At 38.1% G+C, this 20010-nt stretch overlaps 1 protein-coding gene across 5 annotated transcripts in view; it reads left to right on the forward strand.

Annotated features, from left to right (window-relative positions):
* Positions 1 to 247: 247 nt before the first annotated feature.
* Positions 248 to 20010, forward strand: part of ect2 (epithelial cell transforming 2) — a 37182-nt gene continuing 17419 nt past the window's right edge. The window contains exons 1-17 of one of the 5 annotated variants that reach the window (XR_005697060.1): positions 248 to 625; positions 1228 to 1369; positions 3081 to 3160; positions 6984 to 7076; positions 9595 to 9777; positions 10487 to 10576; positions 10823 to 10930; positions 12570 to 12643; positions 14175 to 14305; positions 14598 to 14713; positions 15582 to 15644; positions 16405 to 16630; positions 16815 to 16976; positions 18071 to 18195; positions 19064 to 19183; positions 19262 to 19330; positions 19540 to 19650. Coding sequence is in view for 2 of the 5 variants with exons in the window: in XM_040040304.1 (XP_039896238.1) it covers positions 1237 to 1369; positions 3081 to 3160; positions 6984 to 7076; positions 9595 to 9777; positions 10487 to 10576; positions 10823 to 10930; positions 12570 to 12643; positions 14175 to 14305; positions 14598 to 14713; positions 15582 to 15644; positions 16405 to 16630; positions 16815 to 16976; positions 18071 to 18195; positions 19064 to 19183; positions 19262 to 19330; positions 19540 to 19650 (1884 nt within the window). In the remaining 3 variants the exon portion in view is untranslated. The remainder of the gene's footprint in view (positions 626 to 1227; positions 1370 to 3080; positions 3161 to 6983; positions 7077 to 9594; positions 9778 to 10486; positions 10577 to 10822; positions 10931 to 12569; positions 12644 to 14174; positions 14306 to 14597; positions 14714 to 15581; positions 15645 to 16404; positions 16631 to 16814; positions 16977 to 18070; positions 18196 to 19063; positions 19184 to 19261; positions 19331 to 19539; positions 19651 to 20010) is intronic. The other 4 variants (XM_040040304.1, XR_005697061.1, XR_005697062.1 and 1 more) reach the window with 4 other exon arrangements.

Genomic DNA, 20010 nt, shown 5'->3' on the forward strand with positions numbered 1-20010 from the left:
TTGGAAGCAACGATTCAGGTTTATTTCTTAAATTAAAAACCAACACAACCTATGTGGAGAGAGAGCGAGAGAGAAAGAGACTTTGAACCTTCTTTTTTGTAAGCAATTCAGTTTCCCATGGAACCTGAATGTAACATCACTGGGTGTATGCAGAGTGCAGACTGTCTGCATACTGCTGTTGTGCGCATCGTTATTTGAATGAGCGGACCAATCAGGGGCCTCGCTGGACGGAAGCGTTCAGCTTCCTGTCACTCTTACCCAATCAGCGCGCTGTCCTGTTGTTTGCCTTGCTTTTTGAATTGAGCTGGAGCAGCACACTGACACCGTCTCTGCAATAGTGTCGAGTAGTTAGCTGTCAACAAACTGAAGTAGTCATTTTGGACTATTGTCATTTATAAAAACCAACATGCATTGATACTAGACCTGTGATTTTACGGAGCGATGTTACAGCTGTTTTAAAGAGCGTTTTGAACCGAAGAGGAATTGTGACGAGTTCTTAATTGTGTTGTTGACTTACTAGCTTGGTGGCTAGCTAGGTCAGCTAGAAAGCTTGTTAAATATTACTGATTCAGCGGCCAGTTGAGATTCATTAGCTAGTTTTTTTTAGAAGGCATCAAAACAGTCGGTAAGTCTGTCTTTTTATTACTGTACTTTTTGAGAGGCGCCATGTTAAATATTAAACGTTAGTAGCGTAAATAGCTAACGTTAATTGAGCTAGCCCTTTTTTGGATATCATCTTCCTTTGAGTTGTTAGGCTTATTCTGCAGTAATTTGAACTATGCTATTTTTCTAGCTCATGGGTTTAAATTTAGATTTAAACGCAAGAGCTAGAAAAGAAGCTTCTTTATAAAATATGTGTTTAACGGTGTGGGTTTGAAAGGGATTGTTGTTACGATACTTTTTGTCCTCTTGCAATAAACACTAACATTGGATTCCGTTTTTAATAATATTTCCTTAATTGCTTACAAGTTTTATAAAGAAGAAGTTTCACTGTTAACAGCTTTTAAGCCAGTTTTGTCCAAATATGTTGCATTGCCTAGAGTTGAACTTAACAAGCACTTCTAGTGTCTGAAATCGTGACAAGTTGTGCCACCTTCTTCAGTTGACATCTTTCTTCTTACTTTCATAGTTGGTATACCTCTTTTCTCTAGCCTTTCTGCCTCGTTGTGTTGTCCCTCTGTACCTCTGTTCTACCCTGTAACTTCTGAAAGTTTGGTGCCTCCTTAGGTTCCTGCCATGGCTGACAGCAGCATATTGACTTTAGGGACAGCTCGGAGTCTGTTGGTGGATTCTTCGGTCTATGATTCCAGGATTGCTGAAACCACCAAGGATCATGTATTTCTGGGCATGGGATGTGAAGATGGGGAAGGTCAGTGCATACTTTCTTTTTTCTTCCTTGCCTAAATTTCTAAAACAGACTCTCAAAGTCAAAATGCAGCTAAGTGATCTTCAGTTTTTTCTCCAAATCAAGTCTTTGGTTACAACAAAGAAATCTTATAGTTAACATTATGCTGTAGAAAAACAAAGGCAAAAGTCACTAGTCCTAGAGACTTAATCTTGGATTTATTGATGCATTCACTTCACTCAGTTGTCACTTTAGTTTCAGCTAGTGTACCCATTTAAATACAACATCACTGGAAAAAAAAATTGTACTGTTTAGTTCCCATGGAGTAGGTAAGATTTTCCCATTACCTGCACTTTGATCCTGTCAAAGGTTGGGTTTTTTTGCTCTTTAGTTTAGCCTACTTGATGACAAATGCATGGGCAAAATATTAAAATTACTTTTAAGTACTCAAAATTAATTTACACGAGTCACAGTTTAAAATAACTAATGTTAAATGAACACCTCCTTAGCTGTTGTGTAATGCCTCAGGTACTGTGTGCAACTATTACTGTGTACACAGGGTAGTTCTGTTAAGTCTTAAACCTCCTATCCTCCTGTCCTATCCTCACATCTTTGTTTCTGTTTTTGAAAATTTGAGGAAAGACAGTTTTCAAGAAATCAGAAAATCTTTCCTCTAAACTACTCACTAAAGCAACAGCTGTTTTTGATTTTCTTTATAAGGCATCTGTGTGCCAAACCACACCCGACGGTTATGCGAAAATAAGCGAAACTTGGCCTGGCCCACTCAGTACATTTGCCAGGGAACCTCAACATTACCTCAGGAGAGCAAGTGCTTATGTTTTTTATTTATTTAGTTCATTTTATTTTTTGTGGCTCATCTGTTCACATTTTTCCGTTTATTACAATTTACTCACCACTGTCAGCCTTTCACATCAAAGCAAACACCGAAAGTGGCTCCATTACTTCTGGTGTTTGGCATATCACCCAGTTTCTATAACTTGGCACAAACAGTATGCATACTAAGGACATGCTTGAGGCGTGACTATGATATGTCAGTGTGGGAGCCTAGAGATTTCTAGATACAGAAGCAGATCTGGGCACTAATGGAGAATATTTCTATTCCAATGTTTTGTTTAGTTTTTTTCTTTCCAGTACCACATGAAATTTAGGAGAAACTGTAGTGACTTAAGTACCCCAGTCACAAGTATAAATGGCTTAGGCACCATATTGATGCTGGTGATTGCAGTGAGCAATCCACCAGCCAGTGTATTGGTTTTAATAGAACCGGTTGTTCTTCCTCCAAGTTACCTACTGACTCCTGAATTTTCCTAAAGGGATTTATTTGACTGTTAAATATGACTTTTTTTGAAAAGCTGCAATAATGAAAACTTGCAAATAATAATAATAATTAATGATTTCCTGGTTGATTTTTTTTTTTTTTTTTTTTTATGGCTGGAGGTTGGGTACAGGTAACTGTCAGTGTTTGGATCAGACACTGATAATAAGCTGCAACTGAGTTCATTTTAGGCTTGTTTGACTGTCACTCAAAATGAGAACAGAAGACAAAAACAACAACTTTTCTTCTCCCCAGAGACAACCTGCTGCCTTGATCAGTCGCTATCACATGGTTCCACATTCTGCTTTGTGTGTATGTGTGTGTGTGTTCAGTTGTTCTTGATTCTCCTTTCCATTTTCCTGTTGCTCACTCTGGCTCTATTCTGTTCATCTCTGTCAGATATGCTGCCAAAAGTGGAGACACGGGTTGTTCTGGTGGGAGAAGCAGGCAGAAATAGAGAGCTGGCCAAAGCACTGCAGGTACATCGTTCCTCTGTCAACCTTACACTTCCACTGTGCATCTATTAAGGTTGCAGACCTCCATGATCTGAGCTGGTCAACATCACTGTTCTGTGTTTTTTAAAAAAACAAACAAAAAAGTAGGTCACAGGCCAATACACTGAATCCTCTAGACTTTTGTCAATGTGTGGTGTTAGCTGAAATGTTTGGCAGAATGGCCTTGTAATTTATCCAAATATTAGCTTTCTTAGATTAGAAAGTCTTCTGGTACAGCACAAATTGGAACATGATGGATGGGTCCTATAGATGTCTCGAAAATGCAAATAATTGTGGCACCAGACTATATGCATCTGTTTAATTAGATTTATTCTATGTAATTATGCACAAATCAAGAAACATGGCATGTCATTAACTGGTTCATATACTGCATATTTACTGTGTAAATATACATTACAGTACTAAGTAACTGTAGCTGAGGGTGTTCTGACCACTTTTATCTATTAATGAATGACTTGTTGTCTTTTGTCTTCTATTTTAAAACTAGTGTAATATTGTTATTCGGGCTGAAACGATTTATCAAGCAGCCTTGTCCATAATGTTGTCATAATTTAATGTGGAGCCAGGGTCTGTATACACACAGCGAAGAGCAAAGAAGCAAAGCTGTTACGAGGCGGTAACTCCGGTGGAGTTTTTCTAGTGCCCAAACGATAGCGCTTGTTTTTGTCATCCCTATTAATTACTGTAAAATCCTTCATTAAACCAACTGTTTAATAAACTCTAACATAAAGTAACGTGAACTTTGTAAATGCTCCAATCCATTGCCGTTTGTAGTTAAATTAGGCAGCTTGCTGAAGGCTGACAGCAGCCAAGCAATTTTACATGGCAGAAATACCTGTAAGCAGAACAAAAAGGGGTGAGTCTAAAGGTGGGTGAACTAGACCATATTTATTTCAAGGATTTCATAACATTTTTCAGATAACGATATAAATCACAAATATGTAACATTTTCTGTAAATTATGTGAATCTCGGGCAGCTCGACTTGCGGGAAGTGTTTCCAGCTGCGCGTAGTGTACCTGGAGTCGAGTGTTTTAACCGATGCATGAAACGATACATTTTTAGACATAAGTTGTAACAGCCGCCGTTTTCTTTGTGAGCATTTATTACACTGTGTGCTGCGGGGAAAAGCCTGCTCTAACATTTGAGTCTAAGCTTTATTTTTTAGCACCTGGCGGCTCTTTTTTTTTTTTTTTTAAATTCTCATCCGTAAATAATCTGCTCTTTCATGTGATTTCGTTTATTTTGAAAAGTCTCAACAGGATCTTGAGCTTTATTGTGAAAGGTTTATGTGAAACATAAACAAGCGGACATGCGATGGTGTTACCGTCGTTGTTGCTAACCACAACGCATAAAACAGGCGCTTGTCCGTCAGTAGTGTGGTTATATTAAATATAAGAGAAAGAAGAAATTAATATAGCCACTACAGTGACCATCGAAAGGATGAAAAAAATATTGCCATAAACAGTTTATTTTGCGACACCACGAAACAAACGATAGCGTAAAATGAAACAATAGAGTCGTTTTTAGAGATAGTTTTTATATCGTCATCCGATATATATCGTTATATCGAACAGCCCTATGTCAGTTTAATGTCTTGTTTCACAGGGCAAATGTCAAAATGCTGATATGCTCAGTTTTAGTCACTGCAACCATCACATTCTCCTTTAAAGGCTTATAGACACAAACTCACATCAACACTAGCCAAATCTATTAAGAAGACAGAGTAAAGGTAATTTAAAAAAAAAAATAAAAATCATTTTTTAACCCTTAGTTTAGGTTGCTTGTATGTCTTATTTTATTTTATTTTGACCTTGGACTGTCTTAGAGGTTATATATTTTTGCATTTAAGAAAATGTTTTCTTTAAAAACAAAATTCAATGTGGCTCATAATTGTAATTAAAGGGTTTACGTTTTTACCCCTCAGCTCTAAAAAGCTGATTTTGTACACAGGTAAACTTAAAAACCTTGCAAGTGTTAAAATGGAAACCAATGGCCAGTTAATTTAAAAAACAAACAAACAAAAAAACCTAAAACCCTGTGTATTTTCTCTTTTGAATGTTTATTATTGTTCACTAATTAGACAGGTATTTTTTTTATCTAATTAATCAATGGAATAATCAATAGAATGCTCAATTGCTAAATGTCATATTAACTGACTGTTGCATTTGTTTAAAAAAAAAAAAACATGATTCATTTTAGGACATTTTTGCAAGCAATGAATCATTAATGATAAAGAGGCAGTTGGGGAATAGGTTTTAATTGGTTTTAAACGCATTACCAGAGGCGTGTACTCTGATACAAGTTCATCATAGTTGGCTTTTCTTTGTGGATTCTGTGTATGTGACCTATGCAGAGTTGCTTGCGTGCTGTCCTCCATAAAACCAGCAGCGTGTTGCCTGATGACACTATGCAGTTGTAGAATAATTAGTTAAAAAGTCTGACTACAGGAAAGGGGGCAACAGTGGATTTCTCTACAAAGGATATATGTCTGGAGGGGCGTGGGGTGCTGGTGAAGTCAAAAACACGAAAAACATTGAGTGTAGGTGCAGTGGACGGTTTCATTGTTTTTAACACTCAGTTTCACTTTACTACTAAAAAAATGTTATTTACATGTTATGTCTTAAGCTTCTGCCATGGAAATCTGATCTTTGTTTAAATTGTAAACTGTTTCCTCAGGAAAGAATCTTTGTTACACTTGGAGCACACTTTAAAAAAAAAAATCACTGAAAATGTGTTGCTGCAAGTTGATTTCAAACGGTAACTGTGAACATAATCCAGTTAGACAAGGTTATGTTGGATACAAAGAAAGTTGCCTTCATGACCCTCAGTACTGTTTATTTAAGCTCCAAGTACATACCTGGCTTACCCATTCATTTTCATATACAACTCTGGGTGTGCACTCATTTTAAAAAAATAATAATTTGTGAGCAGTTAGTCCATGTTGGATTTATATATTCTGTATTTTTTTTCATGTGTGCCGAACCAAGCAAAGCCTGGAGTCGTATTTAAATTCCTTTTAACAAAACAAAAATATGTTGAATAAACAAAACGCTGTACCCCGTTAAAATGTGAAGATAGGAATATTTATGTGTCTAGGGCATGTTTGTGTCTGCTTCAGTAAGCTGCATAGTTGAAATAGCAGAGTCTTTGAGTAGCACCATATGAAGGTGATTTGGAGGCGTGGCTGTAGACTAAGTGCTGCTAGAATGACTTCCTTCCCTGGTCTCCTGAGCCCTGTCACTTTTGAAAGCTCCTTTCTTAAATCATCTATTTCTCCCTGCCAATCCTGTAGCGCAGCCACATCCAAAGACATCTGCCAACAGCTCCATCAGAGCACTCCCGATTGCCTGCCTGATCGCCCGCCGCCATTGCTCAGTCATCCCACAGAACAAGGCCCCCACCACCACAATGTCTTTACTGTTTCTGTCCTCCTCCTCTCTCCTCCTCCCATAGGGCTTTGAACTTTATATTAATTTTTAACTGAAGTTTCTTCTTCCACCCTGCCTACCCCCTCTGGAGCCTGATATTTGTTTGAAGCCACTGTCTTTGCAAGGACACAGACTCCGCCCTGTCTTTTCCTCACTTGCTCCTTGCTGCTTCCATAAACCCAGCCCTGCTCTCTGTTTTTCCTCATGTGGGGTTAATTTGTATGTATTTGTCTTCTGTCTCAACCTTCTGTCCTTCTCATGTTGTTTTTTTTTTTTTTTTTTTTTTTTTTTTTTTTTAAATGCTCTTCATCTAAATGCCAGTGTTTGACATCCACTTCCTACTGGTTGATTTTTACAGGCCATCAGAGTAATGGAGGTACCTGTGGTAAAGATAAGAAAAGGCGAGGCGGGTGCCGAGGAGAAAATGATGATAAAATCTATAGTCAATATGGTATAGTACAGTGTCTGCGTATCTGTGTGACTGTCTGACACTTTGATGGGAACTTGGGGAAGTTCTGCATGAGTCTTAATTCACACTGGGTACTCATTCAATCATGGTGCATGTCTAACTCACTGATGTGGAATTGATTTGTGGGGTGAATATTTAAAAATAAGGGATGTAATTGTTGATATCTGGATCAGCAACTGGAATAGAGATTTGCACTCAAATGTCAATTCCGGCTTCTTGGCTGAGAGATAATATGAAGTCATTTCAAATGGTTTCAATTTACCTCAATGGCATTTGAAAATGGTTAATTTCCTGCTGTTAATGGAGAGGCTAGAGTTGCAAATGGTGCTATGAAAATCTGTTTGCACACAGAAAAATAAGTGGACCATGCCCTGCAGGGGCATTAATAGTAATGTACCCAAGAAGCTGTGAGTTTTGAGTGTCATCTTCTGTTAAAGACATGGTTTGAAAAGTTCAGAAACATGCAAGTTTGCTTTCTTTCTCAATGAAATGAATAGATTGCAGCCTTGTCTTTATAGAGCTTGAGTCAGGACAGGCTGCAGTTACATTAACCTGGGAAGTCTTAAAGCTCAGGGAAACTCATTTGCTTTTCCCATCAACAGTACTCTACTCAACTTTCTGAAAGTGTGTAACTTGCACAAATTTTTTATATATATATATATATATATATATTTTTTATATTATTTATTTATTAGGGGTGCAACGATACTCGTATCGATATTGAACCGTTCGATACAGTGCTTTCGGTTCGGTACGCATATGTATCGAACAATACAAAATTTTTAATTTATTTGATCAACTTTCCTTCTGACGATGCTGTCTGTGTTGAGCGCTCAGTGGATCTGTGCTCGACAGTGCAGCATAGGCGGAGTAGTCGAACGCAGATTCACTGAGCGCAGGGCAAGCTAGCGAGACAGAAGTTAAGCTCTCCTTGCAACATGGCAAATTGAACCTCCCCCACCCTCATTCAATTATTTTGGTTTTCATGTGAGGTATGACCCTGAAGGTAAGCGCGTCATGGACAAAAGTAAAACAGTATGTCGGATGTGCCACGCAATGCTCAATTACATTGGTGGGAATTAGTGCGTTAACGCAGTTAGCTCGTTAACGTGTTGGCCGTCCAGCCCCACGCACGGGGCGATCCGCGGTAGCTCGTTAACGGAGATTTGCCGTGTTGTGGCGTTAAGGTCATTTCAGATTTACGCTGACAGCACTAGTGGGAACACAACAAATATGACTGCACATTTACACCGACATCATCCTAGTGCAAAGACAAGTGGAAGCAGACAAAAACAACAAGCACGCATGCTACAAACTTTACCTGAGTCATTTAGACAGCCGTTAGCACATGATTCTCCTTATGGAGACCTGATATGTTTAATATGCTGCTGAGAATATAGCCCAGAAGAAGCATATAGTATAGCTTTTATTTTGGAAAGAGCCATTTCTCTGTAATAAACTCTCTTTTCCAAAGATGAGTGATTCCTTGATCAGATAGATTTATTTTTTTATTACTTTGTTTCAGCAACATTAAATTTAAAAACTGTACTTTTGAGTTAAAATATATATTTATAATAATATATTTATAATAAATGACAAATCAAAAAGGCATGAACATTTTTTTTTTTTGTAACGAAAAAATATTGAACCGTGACACCAAAGTACCGAACCGTGAATTTTGTGTATCGTTGCACCCCTAATGTGTATATAGATATATAGATAGATAGATATAGTAACATTTGAAAGAAAGTATGACTTTAGTATTTTTTCATCAACTGGATTTTTTGTTTTTGTTTGTAACAGGCAGGTTTAACAATGGAGTAAATATGTATGAGTAAGCCAAACTGTTAACTTGCAATTTCAATTCGCTCTCTCCTCCAATGTCGATGGGGCAAAAACAAGCAAACGAACCCCAAAAAACAAAAATGCACACATTTTTGGAGTTTTTGTACCTTTCGGCTTACATCAGTTAGCCATACCATCAAATGCATGTCTCATATGTTTTATAGAGCCTCACCTCTACAAGATCATGTAAATGTGCCATTGAATGGGAGTTAATAGGCCTTGTTGTGTTTATTGAGTCTAAGCAGAGCAATTTTTTTTACTGCTGCTAAATAAATGGCAGGATCCAAGATTTCCCAGAAACACTTTGTATTCTCTGAGTGTTTCTATTGACCAGTTGATTATTTTAGCGTCATAGCAACCTGTTAACATATATCAGTAAGGGCTAGGGTTGGTGTTACAGTTGTGCCAATATTTCTTCTAAGATTAGCTGTAAAGACCAAAATTTCTTAGTTATTGAAGAAACAAAAAACAAAAATAGTTATTTTTTCAGTTCATTGGATCAGCTAACTTGGACTAAAGTTATTAAACCTCACTAACAGACCTAAAAACTAACAAGTCTATGTGTAGTGTTTTTGTGCTTCTGAATTACACATTAGACTTCACCAGTCTGCCACACACTGATCTATAACTCCATTTTGTTGTTCTTCCTATTCAGGACATCAACACCCCATTCATAATGACAGATAGCGTCCAGGAGTTTGGGGATGGAGAGAACACTGAGTTTGAGACGGTGTTTGTTCTCACACAATTTGATTCTCCTGAATACAACTACCTCTACAAACATGAACACCGCATTGTTGGGCCTCCTGTTGTGCTGCACTGTGCTGCGAAGGATGAAGTGAGTCTTTGATTGACAACAGATTGATTTTATGCAAAGGTTGTGGGGCATAAAAAGTGTCCGTGTAGATTTGCTGACAATATTATGCAATCAAGAAACAGTTCACTTCATTTTCTCTATAACTCAAACACAGCATCTCCTCAGCTTCATCTAAAACATGGCTTCTGGAATTCAGCAGATATTTACGTCTTCACTCTGAAATTCTCGCTCGGGGAAATATGTTGTCTGTTTGTTGTGTGGGGGGGATCCAACGGAGATGGCCCTGAAATGAAACTTGATTTAAAAAAGCAGGATGCAGAAATTGCATTGTGACTCAGAACAGGATGATGAACAGGAGCAGCTCCTCCCTGCTGTGCCGTCTGTCTGACAGACTTCACACAGGATACTGTTGTCGAACGATATGCCCCGACTGTGGCTGCTATCAACAAGACGGAGTGCATTTGTCAGTTGAAGACAGCGCACACATGCATGACTACAATTCAGAGCATGAACGAGGTGTACCTGATGACAAGGGAAATGGTGTTAAGCTATTGTGCAGTTACAACAGGCTGCTATCTGAAATTAGTAGTCACTTTTACTTAACCATTGCATCCTGCATGCTCTGACATAATTTGTGTTGTAGATAATGTTTAAATATTGTTAAAGGAAAACTTAAAATTCGAATTTGTTATTAATTCCACTCTTTAATTTTACTGTTTCTTTTTCGTAGCCTCTTCAGTTTTCATGTCGACCTCTCTACTCCACCACCATGTTAAACCTGTCTCTGTGTTTCACTGGATTCAGGAACAAAGAGGAAATGGTGAGTTCATGAAGCATATACATGGCACTATCTGTTTGTAGTTCTGCTAATAAACAGACAAAAAAACAAAAACCTCTTTAAGTATAAAAGTTAAATTTCTATCCAACACTTTACACATGGTGTGTGAGGCCAAAGTAGTTTCTGCTCTCATCTGATACGGTGTAAATTAGATTAAAGAACTTCTGGCCTTTCCCACCTTGATATTAATTTTTGTGTTGACCTTGTGGTTTTTCTTTGTTTTTGTAGAAAAACTTGGTGAATCTGGTTCATCACATGGGTGGGACCATACGGAAAGACTTTAGCACAAAGGTCACTCATCTTGTTGCATACTCCACTCATGGAGAGAAATACAGGGTTTGTATATACTTTTCCCCTCCTGTCTTTTTACTCTCTGTGCATCCAATATTAATTGCAGTGTGTTGAAGGGATGAGCATTAATTGACAAACTTCTTAACCTATTATATACTCTTTGTTACTTTTGTTTAAACCTGTTAAGAGACACAGCACTTCCAAAGGGGCCTTTTTTTTCTGCAAAGGAACACTTCACTTTCTAGCTTTTGGAGACTTGATAGGTGAACCACCACCAAATACTATCAAGAGACATAACTGGCAAAATTTTCCCTACTCTGAAACCAAAGAAAACACAGTGAATCATTTGCTTACAAAATAAAAAAACAACAACTCAGAAATAAGGCATGAAGTTTCTGAATCGATCTTCAGTTTAGTTCTGCAGTGTCTAGCTTCAGTGGTTATTGTGAGTAACCGGAGGCGTCACATTCTGCTGGATGCCCCTGATTTGCATTAAGTAGCCTTAAACTGGGGAGCTGGCGACTCATTGCCCTGGTGCTCAAAATAACGCATCAAGGCTTGCATGGAAATGATGGAGCCTACGCACATGTTCTTGACTCCATTAGAATACATGTTTAGAAGACAGGAACATTATTTACAGCTTTTGCAAAGCTAACAAACTTATTATACTTTCTGCTAAATTGTCATTGTTTTGATGCATTAACTAGAAGGATTAAAAAAATAGAATAATTATGTTACCCTAAACATGGGGAACAAAATCTCCCCTTTTTGCAACTGAAAACAGAGCTATATGTGAAACTGAAGTCAAGATACCAAAATAATTGAAGCAAATATATATAGAGACTTGAGTGACTTATTTCTTCCTCCTGGCTTTTTCATTGTACACCACTTCTTTTGACTGTGAAACACTGCTCTCTGCTTGAATAAATAGAATGAGCAGGACTGATGTGATGCCCCCCTGCAACCTAGCTTGAATCCTAATGGATGGGTCTGTCAGAAAGTTGTAATTTAATTCCAGTTAAACAGCAGTTTTCTCTGTTTTGTGCCCTCCGTGGGGATAAATAGATCGATGGGTGGGCGGATGAATAGGTTGACACTTGTCATTCTTGTCGTTTTTCCGCTCGGATGAACAGATGCTTGATGCTGTTCTGCTTTTAGTCATCCTCACAATTATTTTCTTATTAATCCATTTCTTCCTTTTCTCTTCCTTCACTGTTATTTCCTCTTTTCAGTTAATTTTTTCATTGTTTTGCCCTTTTCTTTCCCAAAGTATTGTGAAGGGTACATTTTGTTCTAGCAGAAAAGACAAAATGCAGTGAACTTGTTGTGAGAGGCAGTCAAGGCTGTTTTCCATTTGAAAGTGTGACGCTAACTTAAAGAAAAAAACTGAATTGTTTCAACCCCAGACACTTTTTTTGTATTGTGCCTGAAGTAGAAAATGTTTGTACCTGTCGCGTTTTGTATTGTGGTTCTGAGTGACAGGGCGATCAGGAGTAATGAAAACAGATGGGAGAGGTAGTTATGCTGTTATCAGTGACAGCAGAGCTATTTGACGGTCTTTTAGTTGCAAAATTGTGCCTAGATGAATGTCATGTCCTTCTTTTTGTTATTTCTGTCATTTCTGCCTCATTTCTTATTCACCAATTACCCATTTGTGTTCTCCTCTGCTGTGTTTTGTCCTTAGCTGGCAGTGTGCATGGGGACACCCATCCTCACTCCATCATGGATTCTTAAGGCCTGGGAAAGAAGAGATGATGTGTAAGTTGAATGTTGAATACCATGTAAAGGACATGTGCTTCCAACACATGCAGTACTTTGGTAAAGCAGGTAACCAGCTAGTGCCAGCCCACCCTCTCTGGGCTTTCAACGATCAGCTGGCCTGCTAGCCAGGTTGCTATTGTGCTGATCATCACCAATTCTAGTAGCTGCTTCCCCAAAGAGAATCTCGCCCTAGAGCTGGGACTCAAACTCTGTTGTTTTGGACTGCAGCTGGCTAAAATAATCATCATCCTCCTGCTCTGAAGATTCACTCTAATTGGCAGCTCACAATGCTTATCAAGTAAACAGGAGGAATTTAAGAAAGTAACATGGTATTTAATTAAACTGCAAAAGCCTGTGAACTAAAAAACATGTACAGTGGTCTCTCGTTTCTCGTGGGAGTTACGTTCTAAAAATGACCCGTGATAGGTGAGATCCGCGAAGTAGCCAGCTTTATTTTTTACGATCATTATAGATGTTTGAAGGCTGTAAAACCCCTGACTACACACTTTATACACTTTTCTCAGACAGGCACGAACATTTTCACACTTTTTCCCTCTTGTTTAAACAAAGTTAAAAACCTTGTGAATCAATGGTATGGAAGTAGTAAAGTAAAGTTTGACTTTTCTGACTGTTTTGTTTCGCTTAATGCGCCTAATAATCCGGTGTGCCTTATAGTCCGAAAAATATGGTAACTTCTACCTTCCTTTAGCATGTCCAGAAGTCCAACTTTTTGTGCGATGGTTAGCATCTTCTTTGGTTGGTTAGAAAACTTGCAAACATACAGCATAGCACTTCAGAGTCGCACTGCTAGTGATCGAATCTTTTTTTATTTATTAACCTTTATTTAACCAGGAAAATCCCATTGAGATTAAAAACCTCTTTTTCAAGGGAGACCTGGTCAAGATCTTTATGTAAATTTGACAAGCTGAACGCATTCTGTACTTTACAGGAGACACGGCATGGATGAGATTGATTGACAATGGTCTACAGCCAATCGGGACGCAGAACACAATGCGCTGTTACAAAAAAAAAAAAATCATACATAATTGCACAAAAATAAATCAGCGAAGCCGCGAAAGGTGAACCGCGTTATAGCAAGGGGCCACTGTATATGTATCCCTCCCCCACCATAAAGCAAAATCTAAATGTGATTTTCCCATCCTGAAATGGTATAAAACCAGTGCAAGCTAACAAGCTTTGTTGTTTCTGAATTGTTTCAAGCATGTTCCACCACTGTCTTCATGATGGCAGTGCTGACAAGAGTTCAAATTGGCTGATAATAAGCCATGTCAGGGCATCAAGCTGATGTTTATTACTTTGCTATGTGCCCAGAGGGGATAATTGTAAAACTGTCTTGTTTACTTATTGTTATGCATGATTCATGTCACCTATTATATACTTTGCATATCAGTTAGTTAAGCAGCCATTAGATAATTATTTTATGTTTAATTGCATCGCACACTACTGTTACTTACTGCACATACTGTTCAGTACAGTAAAGTCATTATTAATTTTATTTTTTGTGAAGAAATTTCCATGCAGGTGACGAGGAGTTTCGAACTGAGTTCAAAGTGCCCCCGTTTCAGGACTGCGTTCTCAGTTTTTTGGGGTTTTCTGAGGAAGAGAAGGCCAACATGGAAGAGAGGACTCTTAAACACGGTCAGTGCCACATTCTATGAAAGCTTCATACAAAGTACACTAGAGACATTTAAAATCAGTTTGAGCACCCTCTACTACAGGAAGGTTTTTTGTTTAAAGCCGTGTGGAGAACTTGTGCAGTTTTTCTACAGTTTCTTGTCTGTAATCCCAGACTGGCTCCATATGACTGAGTCTTTCTGACCCTGACTGTAATTTCGAGGTTATTGTCTCATGTTCCAGAATGAATCTGTGATAAGGATTTAGTGTTGTATGCATTTTATTTATATAATCTCCTGGTTTTTCTTCATGAAAGGTGGCACGTACCTTGAGGTTGGAAATGAAAGGTGTACGCACATGGTTGTGGAGGAAAACCTGGTAAAGGAGCTACCATTTTCTCCCTCCAAGAACCTATTTGTGGTCAAACAAGAGGTAGGCCTTTATATGTTTATTTTCTTGTCTTTGGCATTGATTTTTACTTAAAATAGCCTTGGATAATTATTGACATTATCATGGAATGACACACATTATAGACTAGAAACTACCTACTGATGGGATCACACTAGCTTTGATGCTTTTTAACGTACTGATGTTCTGACCCAGAAGAAGCTATTACTCAAGGTAACAGGTAGTCATTACTCTATTATTACTACTTCTCATTGGTCAGCCCTATATGTCATTAAACTCTGCCTTCAGTTTGCTCTAAACTGCACATTTAAGTTTTTTTTTCTCTGCTTTGCTGCCATGTTTTGTTGTTATTCTTGAGATCAACTACTAAAGCTGCTTAACATCACCCAACAAGCCATTAAAAGTTCAGAACAGCATCTCATACACACAGTAATGTTTCTGTGCAACTTCAAGACAAAAACAAGTTTGATTGGTAGTGGCTAAGACTGTCCAGACATAGCTGAATAATTAGTGTCCACTGGGGTTATGTTGCAGGGGACAGGGACACCAGAGCAAAATAATGAATGCTCTGAAACAGAGTAATTATCTGATCAGGATTCTGTTAAGGTTAAATCTCAGTCAATACTGTCTCTGCTTCCCCCCTTTTCCTTCCGATGCTGTCAGAGAGGGGGTGAAAAATAGAGTTCCTCTTCCAGTGGATGAAAAGGTTAAATCACCTACATAACTTGGTTTGCCTGTATTGTTAACTACACAGTCAATATAGTGGTATCATTTTCTTTACTTTGTCAGTTTTATTGGTTTTCAAAGGAAAGGGTACGATATTAAGCATTGTTAATCTTTTTCTGTCTTTGTCCTAACTCGGGTCAATAAAAACTGTTGTTTCTTCTCGCAGTGGTTCTGGGGAAGTATTCAGATGGATGCTCGAGCTGGAGAATCCATGTACCTCTATGAGAAGGTGAGTACATGATTATTAAATTATTATTTGCGAATCTGTAAAAGCAAAAATTATGTACACAAAAAAATAGATATGCTATATCTATGTAAGACAACAAACGGTACAAGGAGGATTTTTTTTTTTCTAGATGTGCAAGTACAGCATACAGCCAGTATTTGGAAACAGTTCTCCTATTTGTTTTTTAATTCTAAGCTCTTTTATTTGTTTACATTGTTCCTGTTTAAATACTTAATTTTTGTTAGTTTGATGGTTTTAGCTTGCATATTCCTGACCAGTGGTAAACTGCCATTTGTTCTTTTAAGTCTTGCCATATTAATTCTTACCCCTTTCACTTCATTATGGAGTTTCCTATCACTCTCAAGCTTTATGCTGGATCCAGATTACACAGTATTATCACAAAACTAGCTGAAGCTGTAAAACAAATAAATAAATAATTATTTGAACATTTAAAAACCATGGCTGCCCTACCTGACAATCAGTGCTTCATCTTGGACTTCCTCACAATATTGAGGAAGCGACTGTTGTGTCGAAAAACTGTGACAACTTCCAGACAGTGTCCATGACGAACTGTAAAATCTCAGTGTACCTTTCCACATGCAACATAGAAATGAGGGATAAGATTAAGTGTAGATTATCCATACTGGCCCTTTTTGTACTTCTCATTCATTTCATAATTTGCAAGAAATGTTCATGACCTTTTCATTCTTTAGTTTTTACATAGGTTGCTTTGTGTTTACCATGAGCTTTCTTTTTCCTTCAGAATGACAGCCCAGCTATGAAGAAAGCAGTGTCCCTCCTTTCCCTCACCACCCCAAACAGTAACCGTAAGCGTCGACGTCTGAAGGACACATTGGCTCAGCTCACCAAAGAAACAGAGATCTCTCCCTTCCCTCCGCGCAAAAGACCGTCAGCAGAGCACTCGTTGTCTATTGGTTCACTGCTGGACATCTCTAATACTCCAGAGACAATAGGCAAGGCTTTGGCAGGTATTGATGGGAGAATGGATGACAGTCTCTTTTATGCAACTCTTAAGCAATTATGTCATATATACATTTTGCTAAATATTAATGGATCCCTGCAGGCAGCGTTTGTTTTTCCCACCGTAGTTGTGCTTTAGTTGAGTTTGTCTTTCTTCAGATGAAAACTGTACACAACTCTTCTTATTTCCAGAAGACAGAGTAGGAGAAAGTTTTGTGACCAAGACTAGGATAGGAAGAAGGAAAACCAGGGAAAGGAGTAGGACAGACAGGGAGGAGAGGAGAAAAAGGTCCCATCTGACTACAAATGCTTGTCAACAACTAGAAGAAGAGCAGCACCAGGGAACTTATGGAGGTTTGGCTTTTGAGCAGGACAGTGGGGATACTGGTTGGTATTAATTAAGAGCTATTACAAAGTTATTGTTTGATGGATGACAAACTGCTTTTACGGTAATGTAGGTAATGTAGGTAATGTTGGTTTTTATCTGTAACACAACCAAATTGTTTCTGTTTTTTTTAGTTATGTTCTCAATCACTCCCAGGCCAGCTGAGTGTAAAGGAGTACAAATGTGAAGTAGTCACCAGTCGCCAGTTTGTCACTCTCAAACAAGCCGAGGTTTAATTTCTGGATAGCTCAGTGGATAGTGTAACTGTGCATGGCTTAACTATAAAAACCCATAATGAAGAGATTACAAGTATCATTGTATACAAAATGAAAATCTTAAGCACTGCAACTGACTAGTCACCAAATATTAGAAAATACTAGCCTTACTTCCACTCAATGCAGTACCTTCATCTAAAGAGCATAGCTTAACACTTTAATTTGGCTTAAAGTGTTTGGGGGGATAAGATAAAAGCAGAACATGTAACAGATGTCAGATGGGGAAAAAAAAGCCATTGGCAGCCATAAACATAACCACTTAGCTCTGGGACGTTCAGCTTCTGATAACTCAGTTTTAGGAAAAATGCCAAGAAATTTCTCAAGGAGGTCGTCTTCACAGTCGGCACAGAGCAATGTAAGACACGTTTGGTGTGAACGTCTGACTCTCGATTTGGCAAACGGCATGTTCTCTAACTTTGAGAGCACTGGCTTGTAAAGACCAATGAGGTCAGCCAGGCCATGTCAAAGGAAATAATTCTTTAAAGTCAAATAAAAATATTTATTAACTCTCTGTACCAACATGAATAAACCAAAACCTATTAAAAACCTATAAACTGTGTTTTTGCATTTACATACTTTTTATTCCATTACATACATTGTGCCATTAACCCGCACAACAGAATTGCAGTACATAAAAAATATTTATAATAATAATAATAATTTTGTTTTCAGTCAGTTATAGTTGTTAACAAGCTATGATAGTGAATGGACACCTGGCACTCTCTGCCTGTACTTCAGTGCACCATTATAACCTTATGTCTTCCTGCCTGGCTTCTTTGTTCCTCCAGAGAGTTCGAAGCCTTCTAAGAGTTCAACTCCGGTTCTTTCCAAGCAGTCAGCCAGGTGGCAGGTCTCCAAGGAGCTCTACCAAACTGAAAGCAACTATGTAGACATTTTAAGCACCATCCTACAGGTAAGTGTGTGTCTGTGTTCACATGGTGTGCACAGTTCTAATATTCCCCCTCAGGTTGGCCTGTGTGTTGTCCCCTGGCGACAGTTTGAGGCTAAACTATAATCATTAAAGGTTTGTGTGTGTGTGTGTATATGTGTGTATTTGCAAGCTGCAACTTGGCCTGTCTTATCAGTTGGTCCCAGCAGAGAGTCAGACAGCTGACCAGTGAGGGAGAAAATGACCTGCCTGACCATTTCTCTCTCTGTCTCCGCTTGAGAATCTTTTACTCCTTTTCTTTTCTTTATCTTTTTTGGATTTCCTCCATTTTGATGTTGCTTACTTTCAGGTTGCTTCTGTGGCTCTTCCACTGTGATTTTTATCAAAGAAAAACACAGCAGAAACTGACTCCATTATCCAGAGATTCAGAATTTCATGCATGCCTAAAAAAGATGTAGTGCTGTTTATTACGGCATGTTTCATTGTTGGGTCATGTTTCTTTTTCTTTAGTATTTATAGATAATTGGATTTCATTTTTCAACCTGAAACAACAATGGCACAGTTGATTGGAGATGGGAAAACGGATAAAGATAAAATGTATTATACCTTTTCTGTCTTTTCTCACAAGTGATGTTCACATTTACATGAATTAACTTGGACACAACATGATGGCATAAAAGCTTGAAAATACTAAAGCTTCAAGCCATTTTCTTCATGTATGATTAGAAGACAATTGAAAAATAATATCCAGAAAATATCCCCATCTCTGGGCACGTTGCTCTGGATTGTCATTTCATCTAAAATGTTGGTCTTTGATCTTTTGACATGTGACTCATTCTTGGTTCTTCATGGTGTATAACAAAGTATTTCCCATATTTATTTTAATCTTTAGCTTTTCAAGCATCCATTGGAAAAAGAGGGACAGGTGGGTGGACCTATCCTGGCTCAAGAGGAGATTAAGACAATATTTGGCAGCATCCCAGACATCTATGAAGTTCATACCAGAATAAAGGTAATGTATCCCCAAACGTCTGTCTTGTGCAAAAATCGGAGAAAGGTTTTGTTGTTAACCTTCTGGTCTGTTGATCAGAATGATCTTGAGGAGCTCCTCACAGACTGGTCAGAAAACAGAAGCGTTGGAAACATCATTCTGAAATACGTGAGTTTCTACGTGTTTATACATGATGTATACATGCTATAAAAGTTCACACATGCTTGGTGGTCAAGGCTGGTCAAAGTCAGAGAGAAATTGATATCGGCGTCATGGTGTGTCAAATTACTTAATGAGACTAGTATTTTCGATTCTCAAGTAAACTTCATTCTTCTGTGTGACTCTTCCTTTTTTTTTTTTTGTTTCCTTCCTTATAGTCTAAAGAGCTGGTGAAGGCCTATCCCCCCTTTGTCAACTTTTTTGAAATGAGCAAAGAGACCATTGTTCGGTGTGAGAAACAAAAACCACGCTTTCATGCATTCCTCAAGGTATGACCTTTTATGTTTGTGTATTTTTGCCTGTCTAGTGGATTTCATGACTTCATGAGCAAAAAAAAAATCTGATACATAAAAAACCCAACTTGATTAAAATTTGACAGATGTCTGCATCCAGTCTTTTGACTGTTTTATTTATTTATTTTTTAGAAAGAAAGGCAATACATATTAATGAACATTTTAACAAATGTAAATATGCCAGATTATAGCCTTGGGCTAATTTCCATCTGCAGACCCTCTGGCAGGTTGGTGTTAAACACAAGTTAGTAAAAACATACAGAGACACTATTTACAGGTCATGTGACAAGGACAAAAACAGTGATCACATTATACTAGAACAAACAATGACAAGGA

Source organism: Simochromis diagramma, unplaced genomic scaffold (genome assembly GCF_900408965.1).
Source record: "Simochromis diagramma unplaced genomic scaffold, fSimDia1.1 OVJJ01000026.1, whole genome shotgun sequence".
NCBI classification, from domain to species: domain Eukaryota; kingdom Metazoa; phylum Chordata; class Actinopteri; order Cichliformes; family Cichlidae; genus Simochromis; species Simochromis diagramma.